The 21,653-nt window shown below is 46.4% G+C and overlaps 1 protein-coding gene across 1 annotated transcript in view; it reads left to right on the forward strand.

The window, feature by feature from the left end:
• The window catches only part of NUB1 (negative regulator of ubiquitin like proteins 1), a 316,976-nt gene that overhangs the window by 98,826 nt on the left and 196,497 nt on the right, over positions 1-21,653 (forward strand). Inside the window, exon 8 of the mRNA XM_069211094.1 lies at positions 19,436-19,527. Within this exon, the coding sequence (XP_069067195.1) occupies positions 19,436-19,527 (92 nt within the window). The remainder of the gene's footprint in view (positions 1-19,435; positions 19,528-21,653) is intronic.

Genomic DNA, 21,653 nt, shown 5'->3' on the forward strand with positions numbered 1-21,653 from the left:
GCCCCTTAAATCCTAGCTTAGGGGGTGTTAAGGGTGTGAGTGAGAGTGGCCAGTGAGCTACTAGTCCCTTCAGCTAGTCTGCTGCTGAGGTTACGACGTCCCGTGGGAATATGTCACTTGTCTATCAAGAATCCACTAATTCAAGGTTTGCCAAGATGGCTGTACAGACCTCCTAGCCCACCCTAAGGGAGTGGCTAGCCTCTTGGAGGTGTACACATCCTGCATAATTAATGTTCCCGCCTTTCAGCCTGGAAAGGGTGGGAAGGGCTTTGTCCTTGAGTGGGGGACAAGAGATTACATATCAAAGGTGGTGAAAGCCTTTGAGGCTTACCGTCTTGATTACTGCAAACATTAGCCATCCCAGGAGGGTGGAGGTGTGACCTCTTCCCTACCCAAGTCTTTTGTCTCTGTTCTGGGGGAAGTGCTAGCACAACCAGTAGGAGGGCACACTCTTGTTGTGCAGGCAACTGGCTCAGGGGAACCTGCCAAGGCAAGAGAAAGCTGGCAACTTTCATGGGCATCCTCTAAGGACGCCACCAAGGTACATGCTAGGTAACCCTGGGTATGAGAATTGTGCTCAGGGTTAAAAAGCACGGCATTTGATGCCAAACACAGGGAACTCAGTTGGGCTATCGTGGAGCTGGACAGCTGGTGTTTGCCCGGACGCCAGCCATGTTATCCTATGGACCGCCTGTCACTTGCGGTAGCATGAAGTTTTAAATGTTATCATAGGGTCATATATGTCCTCACTCATAACACAGTGCATCCTGCCTCCTGGGCTGTAGGAAGCATGCCTTCGTGGTGACTGATCTGTACTATGGGCTGTGAAGGGTCTCTGTCTGTACTTGGTGTGGGCAAAGTCAGACTTGAGCAGACAAGCTGCTCGTTCAGGCTGACACGGCAGCTCTGCAGGCTTTGCTTTTAATAGGGCAAAGCAGGTGGCACAATCAGTGCTGCAGCCTTGGTGACCCCTTCACCATCCCTGCCCAGGGTACCACTGATACTATTTGCAACAACACTACAGAGGTGGTAAAGACGTTGCCATTTGGGTTTACAAAATCACAGAACAATTTAAGGGAAACAGCATGGGCACTGAGGTCTGATTAGCAGGCCTCAGTGCACTTTCACATAAAAAAGTTACAGTAGTTTAAATGGGGACAGAAAGTGGGGGGCATCTGCAAAGAGCCTAGTTGCTTACGCTTTACAGTTGACATTGTGTCTAACATACATAGACGGTACATTGGCTTATGAGGCTGTATTTGCAAGAGAACATAAACATAATATAACGTAACATATATTTGTAGAGTGCAGTGTTTACCCTTGGGGAGGTTTGTTGGCATTGTTAACAGATTACAGATGTTTATTGTTATCCAACTCAGTGGTACTTGTTTTACCTCTCTCAGAAGTATGTAAACCTGAGTGGGACTCCTGGGATTCTAACCTACAAACCCCGGGGTGAAACAGAGTGTTCTGGGGTAGATGAATTACTCCACTGAGCCACGAAACATAGCTAATGATAACATCACCTGGGCAAGTGATATCAGCATTTGAGCATTCAGCTTTGCATTTTATACTTATAATTGAGCATATGAAGCAGCATCTGCCTCAGGATAACTGTCCCTGGACAGAAGACAATTGTACCTTTTAATAGGAGGCTGTATGTGAGTGCTTGGCAGGTACATGTAGAAATATGAGGTAGCACATGGCAGAAGATAGAGCCAGGCCTATTGGATTTGATCATTTTGATATGTTTCTAGAGTCTTCTAGACAACACGATTCGATATTCTGGCTGAGGCACTAGGGACCCAGTTGGCCCGAACCAGAAGGTCAGTTCCACTGCATCAGTATACAACTCACTGAGCAGTATTTATGTAAGATGTGTTTTTGGTAATGGCCAGTCCCATCAGACCAGACAGGGACACTGTAGTGGAAACCCAAATCTTTTTTTCATGAATCACACACTCAAAGAGCACGGCGAAACACAATGTTCGATGGCATATGTTGCTGCAGATACACATGTTTGGCACAGTCCGCTGCCTGGTGTTGGGCTCGGAGTATTACAAGTTGTTTTTCTTCGAAGAAGTCTTTTTTGGTCACGGGACCGAAGGACTCCTCCCTCTTCGGCTCCATTGCGCATGGGCGTCGACTCCATCTTAGATTGTTTTTTTCCGCTGTCGGGTTCGGACGTATTCCTTTTCGCTCCGTGTTTCGGTTCGGAAAGTTAGTCAGAATCTCGGAAGAAAGCGTCGGTATTGTTCCGTTCGGTATCGGGATAGTTAGGTACATCGACACCGATCATCGGAAGACTTTGGGGTAGCTTCGATTCCCCCATCGGGGCCTGGTCGGCCCGACCGCGTGCGACATCGAAGCCGATGGAACGGACCCCGTTCCGTTTCTGCCCAAAATGTCACAGTAAGTATCCTTATACAGATCAGCACTTGGTCTGTAACTTGTGCTTGTCCCCCGAGCACAAGGAGGATACCTGTGAGGCCTGTCGAGCCTTCTGGTCCAGAAAAACACTCCGGGACCGAAGAGCCAGGCGTCTACAAATGGCGTCCACGCCGACAAAACAACGTTTCGACGACGAAGAGGAAACATTCTGATGGATACAACTACCTGTGGATTCCTCACCTCATGAATACTCCCATGGCGCCAGCATTCGACGGAAATCTTCTTACTAGTCTCTGCACGTCGACGAGGACGTCACTCTAGCCCACGCGACGCCGTCTGACGTCATACAGGCAATAAGAGGTCCTCGACGACGTGCGGACGTCAGTTCCCTTTTTTCCGTGCATTCGAAACGGTTATCTTCGAGGGAGCAACTGTTACTCTTGCGGTTACAGTGTATATCTTGCTGCGTAGTCTTTCGCTGTGGAAATAATGTCGCAGAGGAAGTCTGGATTTAAGCCTTGTCGTGAGTGTGGAGGCAAGATGTCGGTGACGGATCCTCATTCCGATTGCCTTTGGTGTTTGAGCTCCGACCACGACGTCTCGACTTGTGATTCATGTCAGCACATGAATCCAAAGGCCCTCAAGGAACGTGAGGCGAAGCTGTTTATGGCCAAGTCAAAGGGGAAACATCACAAGAAGTCTTCTTCCCCAAGACATCGGCGTCATCGAGACTCCCGGCGCCGTAGAGAATCTCGGCGTCATTCAAAGGAGACTCGCTCCAGGTCTCCGGATCGGCGCCGAAGGACATGGGAGGTCAGTCCCACGGTTACGCCGCATCCTTCGACGCCGTTGCCCTCTCCGGCGTCTCCAACTTCACCTGGACAGGCGTCGGTGATTGAGGTATTGGAGCCTCAAGTGTTTTCTCCGGCGCAGACGCCGAGGCCGGCGTCGGGGTCGCCTCCGAGACAGGCACCCCAGTATCCGGCTTTTCCCACCCCTGGAGCCGATAGTTCCGCATTCTTGAATGCGATGTATGCCATCTTCCAACAGATGGCTCCAGGGGGTGCTCCGGCTGGGCCTTTGGCCTTTTCTTTGGGTGATCCTGCGCCTCTTCGGCCGGCACCCTTTATGCCCTTTCTCCCGTTTGGGAACGTGGGCTCGGCGCCACTGTCGGCGCCGGTGGCCGCTCCGGTGGCTTCAGAAGGATTGGCCCCGGGGATTTCCATCCCGTCGACGTCGGGATTTCGGCCTGTGACTCCGATGGGTCCATCTGCGGCAGTTGCTCTTCCGTCGGCGCCGAAGTTACCTGTGGCGCCGGATGCGGCGTCGGTGGCTTCTGAAGATCGGCGCCGATCTTCGACTTCGGCGGAGGCATTGTCGACTCCGCGTATTGAGCAACGACTTCATTCAAGGAGACGTGCTCTCCGTGTATTAGAAGAGCAGGAGTACCAACGAGCCCTAGAGGAAGGAGAGCTAGAGGACTCGGGTGATGGGCTGCGTGGACTGGAGTCGGCCAGTGGGCTGGACACTTCCCCTGAGTGGGACCTTTCGTCCCCGGGGGAATATACGGAGGAGGCTGCTTCCTTTCATGCAGTGGTACGGAAGGCAGCTAGTTTTTTGGACCTGCCTTTGCCGGTGGTGGAGGCAAAACAAAACCTTTTGACAGAGGTGTTACATCCGGCCTCAGCCGCGGCAGAGCCTCTGTTACCATTTAATGACGCTCTGCTGGATCCGGTGTTAGAGGTGTGGAAGAGGCCGGCATCTTCCCCAGCAGCTCACAGAGCCGTGGCCAGGAGGTATCGGACGGCTCCAACTGACCCTGGTTTCCTATCTAGGCACCCTACGCCGGAGAGCTTGGTGGTGCAGGCCTCCTGTTCGTCCAAGTCAGCGCCTGGTTCTTTTCCGACGGTGCCTGGGGACAGAGATTCAAAGAAGCTAGAGGCGCAGTCGAAGAAGATTTTTTCATCCTGCAGTCTGGCGTTAAAAGCCACCAATGCAACCTGTATCCTGGGGAGGTATATTCATGCTCTGATGGATGACATTTCCTCTTCGTTTACAGAGCTTCCCCAGGGTCTTTTGGATCTTGTCTCAAATGCCCAGGCTGCTGCAACCCAAATTATCCAGACGGGACTGGATACCACCGACTCGGTAGCCAGGGCAATGGGCACAACTGTGGTGGCAAGGAGACAGGCCTGGCTCCGTAACTCGGGCTTTTCGGCAGATGTACAGTCCACATTGTTGGATCTCCCGTTTGATGGGGACAAACTGTTTGGAGCTAAGGCTGATTCGGCCTTGGAACGTTTTAAAGAAAGCAGGGCCACGGCTAAGTCGTTAGGGCTCCAAGCTCCTTCTTCCACGGCCTCTTCCAGATTCTTCAGGAGGTTTCGTGGATTTGGGCGTGGCTCTTCCTCCTCTTCCTTTCGGGGGAGATATCAGCAACCTGCTTCTTCCCATCCCTATAGATCTTTCAGGGGGAGAGGTAGGGTCCGCACCAGAGGAGCCTCTCAGCAGCACTCTGCCTCTTCCTCATCCTCTGGCGGGGTGCAGCAGGGGAAGCAGCCTTAGGCTTCCACCATTTCCCACTCACTCCTCTCCTGTAGGGGGAAGATTACAGCATTTTCTCACCAAATGGAAGACTGTTACATCGGACACTTGGGTTCTCAGTGTTGTGGGAAAAGGCTACACCCTTCCCTTTTGGGAGTTCCCGCCCCTCATCCCGCCCCACCCTTCGTATTGTTCAGAAGAACACCTCCTGTTGCTAGAACAGGAGGTGCAAGTCCTCCTTTCAAAGGGCGCAGTGGAGTTGGTCCCGGAGCAGGAAAGGGGTCGAGGAGTTTACTCAAGGTATTTCCTGATTCCCAAGAAGGATGGTCGTTTGAGACCAATTCTGGACCTGAGGATCTTGAATTGGTTCCTCAAGCAGGAAAAGTTCAAGATGCTGACCCTAGCACAGGTGCTTTTGGCGTTGAACATGGAAGACTGGATGGTGTCTGTCGACTTGCAGGATGCTTACTTTCATATCCCGATACTCAAGTCGCACAGGAAGTATCTCCGGTTTGTGGTGGGATCGCAACACTATCAGTTTGCGGTCCTTCCGTTTGGTCTTACTTCAGCACCTCGAGTCTTCACGAAGGTGATGTCGGTGGTTGCGGCAGAACTCAGAAGGAAGGGGATAGCAGTATTCCCTTACTTGGACGACTGGTTGATCAAAGCCAAGTCCCCGGAGCTTGTGTCGCATCATCTGCAGTCAACAACCCAGTTGTTGTTCGACCTGGGTTTTTCGGTGAACGAGCCCAAATCTCACCTAGAGCCCTCTCAGCGCCTCCTGTTCATAGGGGCAGTACTGGATACAACATTGGGTCGGGCCTTTCCTCCGCCTCAGCGGATTCAAGATATTCAGGATTTGGTTCCAATGTTTCGAAATGGAGCGGTAGTTCCAGTCCTCAAGGTCCTTCGTCTGCTCGGTCTTTTTGCCTCCTGCATTCTGTTGGTCACGCATGCTCGCTGGCACATGAGGGCTCTTCAGTGGTGCCTCCGAAGGCAGTGGTCTCAACTCAGAGGGGATCTAGAGGGTACTGTCAAGATCTCCAGAGATGCTGCTGTGGATTTGAAGTGGTGGATTGCAAGCAACAATCTTTCACAAGGAAAGCCGTTCCAGCAGTCGCCACCAGTGACCACAGTCATAACGGATGCTTCCACTCTAGGGTGGGGAGCTCATCTGGGGGATCTGGAGATCAAAGGTCTTTGGTCTCCAGAGGAACAGATGTTTCACATCAATCTGTTAGAGTTACGGGCTGTACGTCTGGCTCTCAAGGCCTTCCTCCCTTCCCTTCGTGGTCAGTCGGTACAGGTCCTAACGGACAATACTACCACGATGTGGTACATAAACAAGCAGGGAGGAGTGGGGTCGTACCTTCTCTGCAGAGAAGCTCTTCGACTATGGTCCTGGGCAAAGGACCATCGGATTTGCTTGATAGCAAACCATCTGGCCGGAGTTTTGAACGTGCCTGCGGACAGTCTCAGTCGCCACTTCTCGGCAGACCATGAGTGGCGTCTCCATCCAGATCAAGTCCGTTTAATCTTCCAGAGGTGGGGGTTTCCTCGGGTAGATCTGTTCGCCACTCGAGAGAACGCGCATTGTCCGTTGTTCTGCAGCCTTCAGTATCCGATGCAGGGAGCGTTGGGGGACGCGTTTCAAATAACCTGGTGCGGCCAGTTGCTTTACGCGTTTCCTCCCATACCCTTGATTCCTCGAGTATTGAGGAAGATTCGCCAAGACCGGGCTCTAGTAATCTTAATAGCTCCGGATTGGCCAAGGAGGGTGTGGTACTCCGACCTTCTCCAACTCTCAATGTGCCCGCCGCTCCGTCTCCCTTTCAGGGCAGACCTCCTCTCGCAGTCGCAGGGGCAGGTTCTACACCCCAACCTCCAGAGTCTGCACCTACATGCCTGGAGATTGAACGGGGCAACCTGAGTTCCTTCTCTCTCCCGCCTGAGGTAGTGGATGTTATATTAGCGGCCAGGCGACACTCCACTAAATCTATCTACGCTAATAGGTGGTCTAAATTTGTTGCGTGGTGTGGAGAGAGGCAGATTGATCCTTTGCATGCTCATCTATCGGACGTTTTGTCTTTTGCTCTATCTCTGGCGCAGAAAGGTTGTGCAGTGGCTACCATTAAGGGTTATTTATCGGCCTTGTCAGCCTTCATATGTCTTCCAGACCAACCATCTTTATTTAAATCCCCTATTGTTATCAGATTCTTGAAAGGTCTTCTAAATCAATATCCTCCAAAGCCATTCATTATGCCGCAATGGGATTTGTCCTTGGTCCTGACTTTCCTTATGGGGTCCCCTTTTGAACCTATGCATTCTTGCCCCTTGAGGTATTTGGTTTTAAAAACAGTCTTCCTGATAGCTATAACATCAGCAAGGAGAGTGAGTGAGTTGCAGGCCTTATCAGTAAAGCCCCCTTATACAACTTTTTATGGGGATAAGGTGGTGTTGAGGACCAAGGCTGCTTTCCTCCCGAAGGTTGTTTCACCCTTCCATTTGGCTCAGGCAATTACTTTGTCCACGTTCTATCCTCCGCCTCATCCTTCCAAAGAGGAAGAAAGACTGCACCGTCTGGATCCAAAGAGAGCGTTGAGCTTCTTTATTGATAGAACAAAGGATTTCAGGCTGGAGGATCAGCTGTTTATTGGATACGTGGGCAAGAGGAGAGGAAAGGCAGTCCACAAGAGAACACTATCCAGGTGGGTTGTTCTTTGCATTAAAATATGTTACTCTTTGGCAAAGAAGGATCCTCCTGAGGGCATTAGAGCTCATTCCACCAGAGCTAAGTCGGCCACTTCGGCCTTGGCCAGGGGTGTTCCTGTGGTCGACATCTGCAAGGCCGCAACTTGGTCGTCCCTTCACACTTTTGCAAAACATTACTGTTTGGATTCTGAGGTTAGAAGGGACGGCCATTTTGCACGGTCAGTGCTGCAGGATTTCTTGGTTTGACCATTTAGGCACCCACCGCCGGGCGTGGTACTGCTTTGGGACTCTATTCATGAGGTGAGGAATCCACAGGTAGTTGTATCCATCAGAAGAACGAGTTACTTACCTTCGGTAACGACTTTTCTGGTGGATACATTAGCTACCTGTGGATTCCTCACGGTCCCACCCGCCTCCCCGTTGCCTTTCTGGTCTTACCAAGTAATCCTTGAGTGCGCTCCTCTTGGTCTTTGAGGGTGCAATAGATGTGTATATAATATATTTATATATATGTATATATCTTTGTGTATATACTTGGTGTGTGTATATATTTTAAAAGAGAAAGTTTTATATATATATATTTATATAAAAAGATTTACAGTTATTCATACAATGTTGTGTGTTTTTACAATATAATGGGATATTGCCTTGCTCTTTCATTGCATTGCCTGGTTGTTCTCATGCACGTAAAAAATTATTGGTACTGACGTCCGCACGTCGTCGAGGACCTCTTATTGCCTGTATGACGTCAGACGGCGTCGCGTGGGCTAGAGTGACGTCCTCGTCGACGTGCAGAGACTAGTAAGAAGATTTCCGTCGAATGCTGGCGCCATGGGAGTATTCATGAGGTGAGGAATCCACAGGTAGCTAATGTATCCACCAGAAAAGTCGTTACCGAAGGTAAGTAACTCGTTCTTCTCGGTTCCGGACTCAGAATCCGGAGACTCCGACGTCGAACAACAGCAACAAACTGTGAGTAAGACGTCGAAAAGTAAAACCATCGACAAAACGAAAGCCCAGGGGACGCCACTGCCAACAGGCCATGGCTCGACCCATAAAACAGGCGACCCGTCGAAGGCGCCGAAAAAGGGCACGCCCATAGCGAAGACACCCGACTCCGGTCGAGGGACCGCCATGGAGCAACCTCGGAGCCGAGAAAGCGGCTCCGAGAGACAAAAACAAGATACCGGCACCGAAAAACATCGGCACGAGAATCCATGCCGAAAGGAACAAAAATTCTATCGGTGCCGAAACCGAAAAAAGATTCTCTCTCGGCGCCGAAAAATACCACACCTTCATCCTACTCAGAGGAACAAGGAATAAGTGGCCAGATGCACAGATTTGGACAAGAGCTCCAAAGTGTAGAATCAGACTACACACAAAAGAGACTGTACATCCAGCAAGACACAGGGAAGATATCAACCCTTCCCCCAATAATGAGGAAAAGAAGGATCAGTCTCCTCAAGGATGACGCACAACCACAAGCCAAAGTGGTTAAAAAAGTCACGCCTCCGCCCTCTCCACTACAACAGGCATCGCCGGCACAAACACCGCCACAAATGCACTCACCAGCGCAAACTACCATAAGTCAAGATAATCAGGATCAAGACGCTTGGGACCTATACGACACCCCAGTGCCGGACAATGATCCAGATTCATACCCTACAAAGCCGTCACCGCCAGAGGACAGTACCTCATACTCACAACTGGTGGCTAGGGCTGCAGAATTCCACAATGTCCAACTGCATTCCGATCCTATAGAGGATGATTTTTTATTTAACACCCTCTCGGCTACACATAGCCAATATCAATGTCTCCCAATGCTACCGGGGATGTTACGGCACGCAAAACAAATTTTTGAAGAGCCCGTAAAATCAAGAGCCATCACCCCAAGGGTGGATAAAAAATACAAACCACCACCCACAGATCCAGTGTTTATTACTTCGCAGTTACCACCTGACTCCGTAGTAGTAGGGGCAGCTCGCAAAAGAGCAAATTCCCATACATCTGGCGATGCCCCACCTCCGGACAAAGAAAGCAGAAAATTTGATGCGGCAGGAAAAAGAGTAGCATCACAGGCAGCCAACCAGTGGCGCATCGCAAATTCTCAAGCGCTGCTGGCCAGATATGACCGCGCTCACTGGGATGAGATGCAACTTCTCGTAGACCATCTTCCCCAAGAATACCAAAAAAGGGCGCAGCAAATAGTTGAAGAGGGACAAACGATCTCAAACAATCAAATCCGCTCTTCACTGAACGCAGCCGATACTGCAGCGAGAACAGTCAACACTGCTGTCACCATAAGGAGACACGCTTGGCTCCGCACTTCAGGCTTCAAACCTGAAATCCAGCAGGCTGTCCTTAATATGCCCTTCAACGAAAAACAACTTTTTGGCCCTGAAGTGGACACAGCCATTGAAAAACTTAAAAAGGACACAGACACGGCCAAGGCTATGGGCGCACTCTACTCCCCGCAGAGCAGAGGCTCTTTTAGAAAAACTCCATTTAGAGGGGGGTTTCGTGGCCAACCCACAGACACCACCAGCCAACAAACAAGAACCACACCATATCAGGGTTCCTTCCAAAGGGGAGGTTTCAGGGGATGTAGAGGGGGTCAATTCCCAAGGAGTAGGGGAAGATTCCAGACTCCAAAAACACCTCCACCTAAACAGTGACTTTCAAGTCACGCAACCCCTTCACTCAACACCAGTGGGGGGAAGACTAAGCCAATTCTACCAATCTTGGCAACAGATTACAACAGACAATTGGGTATTAGCAATAATCCAACATGGCTATTGCATAGAATTCCACAAATTCCCACCAAACATCCCTCCCAAAACACGCAAAATGTCACCACAACATTTAGAACTTTTAGGACTAGAAGTTCAAGCACTACTGCAAAAGGATGCAATAGAGTTAGTACCAGTACAACAAAAAAACACAGGAGTTTACTCCCTGTACTTTCTAATTCCAAAAAAAGACAAAACATTAAGACCAATATTAGATCTCAGGACACTAAATACCTACATCATATCGGACCATTTTCACATGGTCACACTACAAGACATCATTCCACTGCTCAAACAGCAAGATTACATGACCACATTAGACCTAAAGGATGCGTACTTTCATATACCAATACACCCTTCTCACAGAAAGTACCTACGGTTCGTATTCAAAGGAATACATTACCAATTCAAAGTGTTGCCATTCGGAATAACAACTGCACCAAGAGTGTTCACAAAATGTCTAGCAGTAGTAGCAGCACACATCAGGAGACAACAGATACATGTGTTCCCTTACCTAGACGATTGGCTAATCAAGACCAACACAGTAAAAAAATGCACAAACGACACCACATGTGTCATACAAACCCTTCACAAACTGGGGTTTTCCATCAACTATACAAAATCACACCTAGAACCGTGTCAGACACAACAATATCTAGGAGCAACCATCAACACATCAAAAGGAATTGCCACTCCAAGTCCACAAAGAGTGCAGGCATTCCACAAGGTAATAAGTGCTATGTTTCCAAACCAAAAGATACAAGCAAAATTTGTGCTAAAACTTCTAGGCATGATGTCATCATGCATAGCCATTGTCCCAAATGCAAGACTACACTTGCGACCCTTACAACAGTGTCTAGCATCACAATGGTCACAGGCACAGGGTCAACTTCAAGATCTGGTGTTGGTAGACCGCCAAACATACCTTTCGCTTCTATGGTGGAACAGCAAAATTTAAACAAAGGGCGGACATTTCAGGACCCAGTGCCTCAATACGTTATAACAACAGATGCTTCCATGACAGGGTGGGGAGCACACCTCAATCACCACAGCATTCAAGGACAATGGGATATACACCAAACAAAATTTCATATCAATTACCTAGAACTGTTAGCAGTATTTCTAGCGTTAAAAGCCTTCCAACCCATAATAACACACAAATACATTCTTGTCAAAACAGACAACATGACAACAATGTATTATTTAAACAAACAAGGAGGAACACACTCAACACAATTGTGCCTCCTAACACAAAAAATTTGGCAGTGGGCGATTCACAACAACATTCGCCTAATAGCACAATTTATTCCAGGAATACAAAACCAACTAGCAGACAACCTTTCGCGAGACCACCAACAAGTCCACGAATGGGAAATTCACCCCCAAGTTCTGAACAAGTACTTTCAAATTTGGGGAACACCCCAGATAGATTTGTTCGCAACAAAAGAAAACTCAAAATGCCAAAACTTCGCATCCAGGTACCCACACCGCGAATCACAAGGCAATGCTCTATGGATGAGTTGGTCAGGGATATTTGCATACGCTTTTCCCCCTCTCCCTCTCCTTCCATATCTAGTAAACAAGTTGAGTCAAAACCAACTCAAACTCATACGGATAGCACCCACATGGGCAAGACAACCTTGGTATACAACTCTACTAGACCTTTCACTAGTACCGCATGTCAAACTACCCAACAGACCAGATCTGTTAACACAACACAAACAACAGATCAGGCATCCAAACCCAGCATCATTGAATCTGGCAATTTGGCTCCTGAAATCCTAGAATTCGGACACTTAGACCTCACACAAGAATGCATGGAGGTCATAAAACAAGCTAGAAAATCTTCCACTAGACACTGCTATGCATCTAAGTGGAAAAGATTTGTTTACTACTGCCATGCCAATCAAATACAACCATTACATGCCTCTACGAAAGACATAGTAGTATACTTACTACATTTGCAAAAAGCAAATCTCGCTTTTTCATCTATAAAAATACACCTCGCAGCAATATCTGCTTACCTACAAACTACTCATTCATCGTCTCTATTTAGAATACCAGTTATTAAAGCATTCATGGAAGGGCTAAAAAGAATTATACCACCAAGAACACCACCAGTTCCTTCATGGAATCTTAACATCGTCTTAACAAGACTCATGGGTCCACCTTTCGAACCCATGCATTCCTGTGAAATGCAATATCTAACCTGGAAAGTCGCATTTCTCATTGCAATCACATCCCTCAGAAGAGTAAGTGACATACAGGCATTTACCATACAAGAACCATTTATTCAAATACACAACAATAAAATAGTTCTAAGAACAAATCCAAAATTTCTGCCAAAAGTAATCTCACCATTCCATTTAAATCAAACAGTAGAATTGCCAGTGTTCTTCCCACAACCAAATTCCGTGGCTGAAAGGGCACTACATACATTAGACATCAAAAGAGCACTAATGTACTACATTGACAGAACAAAGCTAATCAGGAAAACAAAACAACTGTTCATAGCTTTTCAAAAACCACACATAGGAAATCCAATCTCTAAACAAGGCATTGCTAGATGGATAGTCAGATGTATTCAAACATGCTATCTTAAAGCCAAAAGAGAATTGCCTATTACACCAAAGGCACACTCAACCAGAAAGAAAGGTGCTACAATGGCCTTTCTAGGAAACATTCCTATGAGCGAAATATGTAAGGCTGCAACCTGGTCTACGCCTCATACGTTTACTAAACACTACTGTGTAGACGTACTAAATGCACAACAAGCTACAGTGGGCCAAGCTGTACTAAGAACATTATTCCAAACTACTTCAACTCCTACAGGCTAAACCACCGCTTTTAGGGGAGGTAACTGCTTTATAGTCTATGCCAAACATGTGTATCTGCAGCAACATATGCCATCGAACTGAAAATGTCACTTACCCAGTGTACATCTGTTCGTGGCATTAGTTGCTGCAGATTCACATGTACCCTCCCACCTCCCCGGGAAGCCTGTAGCCGTTTAGAAGTAGATCATAAATCTTAAACATCTGTACATTTGTAAATAATTATTATAAACTCTTAACGTACATACATATTCACTCCATTGCATGGGCACTATTTATAGCAAACAACTCCATCCTCACCCTCTGCGGGGAAAACAATCTAAGATGGAGTCGACGCCCATGCGCAATGGAGCCGAAGAGGGAGGAGTCCTTCGGTCCCGTGACCAAAAAAGACTTCTTCGAAGAAAAACAACTTGTAATACTCCGAGCCCAACACCAGGCAGCGGACTGTGCCAAACATGTGAATCTGCAGCGACTAATGCCACGAACAGATGTACACTGGGTAAGTGACATTTTCATTATATCTGATAATGTTTATTTTGAAAGCCCAATCTTGTGAATCCTTTAGGAATTGTAACCGTGCACAATATAAACAATAAACCAACCAGGAAATTAAAGAACACCGTGAACAGGATTAACTGTTTAACACGGTTATTGTTTTTCTAGAACTTGCCATTTTTGTTTGCTATTTCAAGGCCCTATTTTATCTCTTACAGATAAGTAAATAACTAGCCTGTCCTAAGTTTCAAAGGTAATGACCACTCCATTACTGATTCAGAACAATCAAAGTTATTGTTATCAGTCTCAATAGCAGTGCAACTATTTCTGTCACGATGCAGCTGTATCAAAGAACAAATGCAGGCCTTAAGTACCTTTGGACACTCTGGCAGCCAGTGAACGACACTTGCCACCAAAGTGAGTGCTGAAGTTGTGCCTGTTCTGTCTTAGAAGCGCTGGTGCTAAGCAAAGATCATAGTAACCAAAAAAGGTATGCTGCGTCTTTAGCGAAAGACAGAGAGGGAAGAGGAAGGTGGCAGCTGTCAGTCGGAGAACTGATCAATAGGATCAGGGATCCAATTGATGAGAAGCAATGGCCCTCACACACCCATAAGGCTGCCATACTTCATCATCCGGCAGCTCCTCATTGGGCCGGTGTTGTAATGCCCAATGGTATCCTCTTTTCCGGTGATCTTTAAAGTTGGTTGCTTTGATGGCGAGTATCAGTGATGGTGCCGTGAGTGTGTGGTGGTGATGTGAGTGCTTAAAAATGTCTGAGTGCCTAATCTGTTTTAATAAGGTGGTCCCCTTGGCTTGAGATTAAAAAGGATAGAGGCTATCCTTAGAACTAATGATCCTTGACAGAGCATAAGATGTGAATCGCGTCAACATGTTTCCTGCCTTGTGTGATCCCACAGGATGTTAAACAATTTGTCAGGACCAGAAAACGTGACACCTAGCCTACACTTGATTGGGAATCTGTGTTTCTGTGTAGTACCCAATCAACAAAGTCCAAATGTGAGTGATGTGTCTACTATGGTACAGGACCCTGATGATCTGACCCATAAAAGGAACAAGAGCAAGTATCACCCTGGGGAATGTCGGGTGATACCTCGTTAAGTACATATATCGTTCATATATGTATGATTAAAAACATGCTAAGGGCGACATCACCTGTGTTGGTATGTGCTCATTTAAAAAGCAGATAAGCAAGTGGCCACACGTGTAAACAGGTAAGAAAAACAAACACCACTCCATGTCAAAGACGTGGTACATCACTCAGTTGTTTTCCCCGGGGCAAGATATAGAGGGCTTACCATATTAGGGAGGGGTTAATGCTCCTTAGGTGTGGGCAGAGAACCATGCTCTGCTGGGGAGAAATAAACTGATAAAAAAGGGGAAGACCAGTTAGTTGGTACAACAAATGGGTTTAAAGAATACAATCATTCTCTAAAGTGAAGTACTCACATGACCCAAACATGGCGTAATACCCTTGACCTACCAATCTCTGCTGGCCTGGAGGCAGCGAGCTAGCCGGCGAGGGGGTATACAAGGAGTATCTAATTGGTATTAGGTGCAAGGTAACCAGTTAATCAAGGATCCTCCGGCCGCTAGAGCGACCATGGCTCGAGGCTGCCATGTTGGAGAGTGCGAAATCCTGAAAAAGGTTAGATTACTGTGGCTGCTTTACTAGGCAGGAAAGTAGCAGGTAAGAGGCTGTGTCCATACTCGCGTGCTGCCTTGCTGTCCAGTGGTATTAGGGGGTTGAGGCTGGGGGGGGTGATAGGTTGGTACCTCTAGTGATCATCCTTATTGGCGGCCACTAGGGCGGGGAAGTTGCGGTTGCGCAGATGTGCATTGCGCTATTTAGTGCATGGGCACATGTGGATAGGGCTGTTGTGACCTTGATTAGCGAGGCGGACATCATCTTAAGGTGGTGATCAAGGAAGGTGATATGGTATATTAAAGCCCCTAAATGTACGGGCGGGGGGGATTAAAAGGATGGAACACATATCACTGTCAACAAATTGTCAAAAAAATATATAATTGACATGGGCGGCAAAATAAGTTAAAAATAAGGAATCAGAAAAGTTCTGGTGGTGAGCATATATGGAGGCGGAAATTAATTGACAAAGAGCCTACTAAGTGGAGTCCTGTTGAATGCTAAAATTAGGGGTTCTCGTGGAGTTCATGACCCCGACATGTTAGAAGGCCTAAATATAAAGAGGCCTGCCAGATGTGCCCATGGTTATTGCAGGCATAGTGAATCAAGGTGCTGGTTAAAGAGGTGGTAAACTCGTATATAGTGGTTTGGGTGATGCTGCGCCGAAGTCTAATAAGTCATAGGTGTCAAACGGGAGATCGCAAAGGATCTGAATGGAAGATGGAGTCACATGTCTAGTTCACCCCAGGGAATATCATCATTTAGGCCCGTGTTGTGCGCAGCTAGACAGTAGACCCAGTTCTGTTCTCTTCTCAATAGTGTACATTTATCCCAGGAGTTACTTGCCTCCAAGATGCTCCAGTGTAGGTCGTCGGGAGTATGGTTTAGTCAAGAAGTGGGGGCTAATTTTTGTAGTTAGTTTTCTGCACTGCATATTGCTGCAGTGTTCTGTGATCCAGATTTTGACTGGTCTGGTAGTCATACCAACATATGGTATGGTGCAGGGACGGGTCAATAGGGTACTCAGTTCTTGGTAGTGCAATTTGCGTAACACCTCTGTATTCATGTGTCTGTCAAGTCGAACTTGAGGTCCTTCATGAGGTGGCACAGCACGCTCAAGGTGACCAAAGATGTCAAGTTAGACTCGACACACGCATGGATACAGAAAACTGAGTATACAAGGCACGGAAGGTTCTGATAATGGTTGTGTCAACATCTTGATGTGTCTTGATAAGTCTGTGGCTTTTGGCACAATTAATCAGTCTGTCATGTGGGCTCGGGTATATACAGTTGAGATTTTCATCTCAGCTTTTTCATAGTTTAAATCATTTCTCTCCAATCTATTCTGATCTGTTATTCTTTTACTTATCACCCCCTCACTCTCCAGGATGTGGTGTTCCTCAGTACTTCTCACTTACATCCTACTTGTTTACCATATCAATTGAGCTACTGGCTAGTTGCATCCCCTCCAAAGGCTCTCTTCTACATGTAGGCTAACAGCCTTCTTATTTTCAAATCATTCACTGCCTCGTTCTGCAAGGCGTTTTCTGTAGTGTTAGCACAATGGTTGTACCAGTATCAGAGAAGTCCCTCACTTGGTGTTTGCGCCGTGAGCCTATGTTTTACAAGTATGTCGAAATGGCATACCGGGTAAACATTTATTTGACCTATTTGTATTTCATTAGGACAGTCAGATGTCTAAACCGGGTGACTGTATAAAGCTCCTTAGTCACTGAACAGACAGCCTGAAACCAGCTTAACATAACCTCTTTGTTACACTCCTCTCCTCCGCCCAACCTTTGTAAGAATGCCTTGGTGGCTCCTACATGGGGAAAAATATATTTATTCTGAAACTTTTCAACGGTTGTTTGGATTGTGCTTCATGATCTTTTTATCTCCTCATATTTATGATGTACCAATATTACTATCTGCATTGCATTAGTATATGTGTACAATATTTCTGCCACTGCTTTGGTTTTGTAGTGGCTTTATAGCTGTGGGTTGTAATTGTCTGATTAAGTGCGTGCATGAGCTAGGTCGCTTTGTTATATTGTTTGATTAGTGTCTAATCTGAAGTTTTCATGCCTGTTCACCTGGTCCAGTTTGGTGTAAGATTCGTAGCATGTATGGTTGGGAGAATGCATGGTTATGGTCTGGCTTATATCTGATGAGTTAGTATTCTATGTGAGGCTATGAGAGGTGTTCCATCGTTGAAGATGCATATGGAAACTTGGGTTGTGCAGCGAAGTGGTCATCTTATGCTTTAAATGAGTACTCACCTAAGTAAATGCCTCTGTTGTGTTTGTCCTGGAGTATAAAGTGATGCTTTTGATGACCTACTCTGATTTGGGCCAGAGCTAATTTTGTATGATTTGTTGTGTGCCAGGCTTGTGAGTCAGAGCTTGAATATATATTTGCCCTGTCCAGTTTGGTGTAGGTAGAACCTGGCCTGTGCTATGCTGTCTTTTGTTTGAACACTCAGAAGAACAAGCCACGCCTTGCGTGCATGGATGCTTTCTGATTTAGGGCAAGCCAGAGTTAGTGCATGTGAGACCTGGTGCAGCTTGGCGCAAGCCAGTTCCTTCGAACATTTTTGTGTTTTCATTCATTCTTTTGCTCTGGAACTCTGATGTTGCTGTTTGAGGTACCAAGTCAGAACAAACACCAGATTTGGGGGGTCATTACGACCCTGGCGGCCGGCGGTAAGTTGGCGGTAACGCCACCAACAGGCTGGCGGTGTTCCGCCAGCAATTATGACCGTGGCAGAATTGCCACGGCCATACCGCCGGCCCCTCCAATATCCCACCAGGATTCCGCCTGGCGGTCATAATCCCCAGGGGATTATGAGTTCCCGACCGCCAGCCTGTCCATGGCGGTAAACACCGCCATTGAACGGCTGGCGGAAAGGGGACTTGGGGTGCCCCTGGGGGCCCCTGCACTGCCCATGCACTTGGATGGGCAGTGCAGGGGCCCCCAGGCATAGCCCGTCACGCATTTCACTGCCCGAATTTCGGGCAGTGAAATGTGCGACGGGTGCTACTGCACCCGCTGCACATCAGCATTGCCGCCGGCTCTATTACGAGCCGGCAGCAATGTTGATGTGACATTTCCGCTGGGCCAGCAGACGGTAACACTGTTACCGTCCGCTGGCCCAGCGGAAATGTCATAATAGGGAGCCAGGAATACCGCCGGCAATGGCGGTATTCTGTCTCCTGCGGCCTCGGCGGTCTTTTTGCAAGACCGCCGGGTCGTAATGACCCCCTATGTTCTTTGTTGGTGTTGGTTTAGCACTGTGGTAAAAAGTAGAAGTGAATACTTGCCATCATATGTGTGAATAATAAGTGGGTTGGGTACAATGCTAGAGGAACCATCATGTATCTACACGGAAATCATTCCACAGATCACTAATGAAATTCTTCCCAGAGCACAAAGCACTATGTGAACATTCTGGAGAACAGTGATCAATTTTGAACTGGATTTTGCTTGGGAAAATGTCAAAGTTGGTGCAGGATTTTACTTGCTTAGGTAGTGCAAGGTGATTTTTTTTTTTCTTATTTTTTTTTAGCTTACTTCTTTGTAGCAGTTAGTAGGTTTCAGAGCTTATTCTGAACAGAGAAGACCTCTTTACCAATCCCTAGTTTTGTGAGCCTTGAGATGAAAACTTGAAGAGCAGCTTTAGTGCTGAGGTACCTTTGTGTCCAGTAGCTTCAGTTTTTGTTTCTCTTCTTTGTTTTTCTTCATGTTTCTAGTCCTACACCCACTTTGACCTCTCCTACCTGGACTATACCAATAGCATGTATATAAAAGGAATCCAATTTTATTTTTCAGTGACTCCAGCAAATCCAACACATAGCTTATGGCCGAAGTATCTAGTACTTCTTCTATTATTCATATATTAAACATAGCAGGTATTTTGATTGAATTATTTACGTTCAGTGGCAAAGTCAACATGCCAAATCTTTGCCAAGACATTCTGTAATTACCATACACCTTTTTTGTTGCAGATGACCGAGCAATGGATCCAGACACAACTCCATATTTAGAGATTACAAATCAAACTGGTCATTCCATTAAGATTCCACATGCTGAAAGAAAAGTGAGTTACGTTCATTGTTTATACATAGGTATTTTTCCTTCATTGATGGCTTAATTATTTCTTACGTTGCAAGGTTAAATTATGTTAATCTGAATGTGGATGGCGAAGAGGATATGTGGAGGTAAGATAAACAAAGAAATAGTCAAAGTACATGGTCTTGTTACTTTGGTTTTGCTGTTAAGTTATGTTTCTAGGGTGGGAGTGTAATGCTCAAAAGTGTTTTTCTTTTTTTTGTTAACACTTCATTTTCAGTCCTTCCAAAGTATCTCTTTGAATGGAATATTCCCTTGTATTGCACTGTCACGGCAAGATCCCAAGAGTGCCATCTTAGCTTTACCTAGCTGGTTATCATCAACAGCATAGAGCAATATTTTACTCATTGCATGTTTAACACTGTTATCAGAAAATAAGTTCACTTTCTGGTAATTATTGACCACGGTGGAGTCAGGGGGCCACAGGAGGTACCTTGATGGATTAAAGTTTAATAAATTGATGAGTGTTGGTTGCCACTTATTTTAGCAAGGAATTTCCACTTGTCTCATGTACAGATTGAAATATTAAAATGGTGGATACAATATATTTGTGTGGATATTAGGATGTTTGTAGATAGTAAGATGACGGCTGTTCTAAATTAAATATTGTTTGATTGTTTCTGTTGCTCAAGATTGTCATGACATTTTATCACAACATTATTCTGTATGTTTTGATTTGTTGGTAATGAGTATGAGCCTACACTAAAGAACCAAACTGACATAATATGATCCCTTAAATCCCACCTGTGGAGATGTAGGCTGGTTTCATAGTCTTTTAGTCTTGTACAAGATCTGCAAGTCTTTTAAGGGGAGTAGATATCCCAAATATGTAGAGCATTTAGCATTAATTGCTACTTTCTTAGATTCTGTCCAGGTAACATTATTGGCCTAAGGTTCTCTTGCAGTTATTACATCTATATTAGAGGGCTTTTGACACTGACTTGACACTGACTTGAATGATGCTTTCTAACAGTACTTTTAGGTCAATCCTAGAGCATCGGCATATCAAATTCAAATAAGTAAATCTTGATGTTTTCAGACCATGGCAAGAAAGTACACCCAGAAGGGCAAAAGGTTTTGATTGACCCAGGTCTTGAAACATAGCACTACGCCAACACCTTTAACTTGGTAAATGCTTCATGTCAACATCTGTGTACCACAGTTATGAGGCTGAAAGTGACATCACTAGTTTTCCCCAAAAAACACAATTAAAATAAGAAGCCAGGCATCCACATGTAGTGGAAATGACATCACTCAATTCTCAAGTTCCATCACTGATTTCCAGCCAAAATCGTCTTACTGTCATCCATATGTCCTCCAAATGTGCACCTTAGGAAAGCAAGCAACAAAACTCCATGGATAGCCGTACATGTCTCATCCTAATCAAAGCAACTTAGTCGGACAGCTTTCACCTCATCTATTGGGTTGATGGACTGAACAGTTTCTTAAGACAAAATATCAGGTCTGATCTCCTATGACCACGTTTTCCATCTGGCAAGCCTGCACCACTCTCTGTCACTCTTAATTTGTAAACAATGCAAGCATGAAAACAACACGAGACACTCTATTCAATGTCCTTAACATAGCATGGTAGGCAAATCCTAAGCCTCATGTACTAGACATCACCAGTCATCCAGTGCAGATGGACAGAACCAAGCATCTATCCTCTCTCCTTACTCAACATTCAGCCAACACATTGATGTCAGCCCAAAAGAAAACAAAGGTGAAAAGATCACTCAACGTCTTTTTTTTAACTCCTCTCTGGCCCTCCCATCTCCATGTCCATCTTGCCATATTCTAGGGGTCCCCTAAGAGCCGCATGGGTTGGATTTATAATTCACTGGTGCCCGGATTTACTTCAGTGCACCAAGATAAATGCGATCTGTACAGAAGTTAGGGCATCATTACAAGTCTGGGGGGTCTACTGACTGCCATACTTGTGGTGGCTGTCCGATCGCCACATTATGACTGCAGCGGTTGCGCTTCAGTCGGATCTCCAGGATTTGTTGTCCTGGCTGTCTAACAGTTGTGGGGGTCTTAACCCACCAGGGCAGTGCTGCCCTGGGGGTTACAATCCCTTTATCCACCAGCGAT

This window comes from Pleurodeles waltl, chromosome 10, assembly GCF_031143425.1.
Source record: "Pleurodeles waltl isolate 20211129_DDA chromosome 10, aPleWal1.hap1.20221129, whole genome shotgun sequence".
Lineage (NCBI taxonomy): Eukaryota > Metazoa > Chordata > Amphibia > Caudata > Salamandridae > Pleurodeles > Pleurodeles waltl.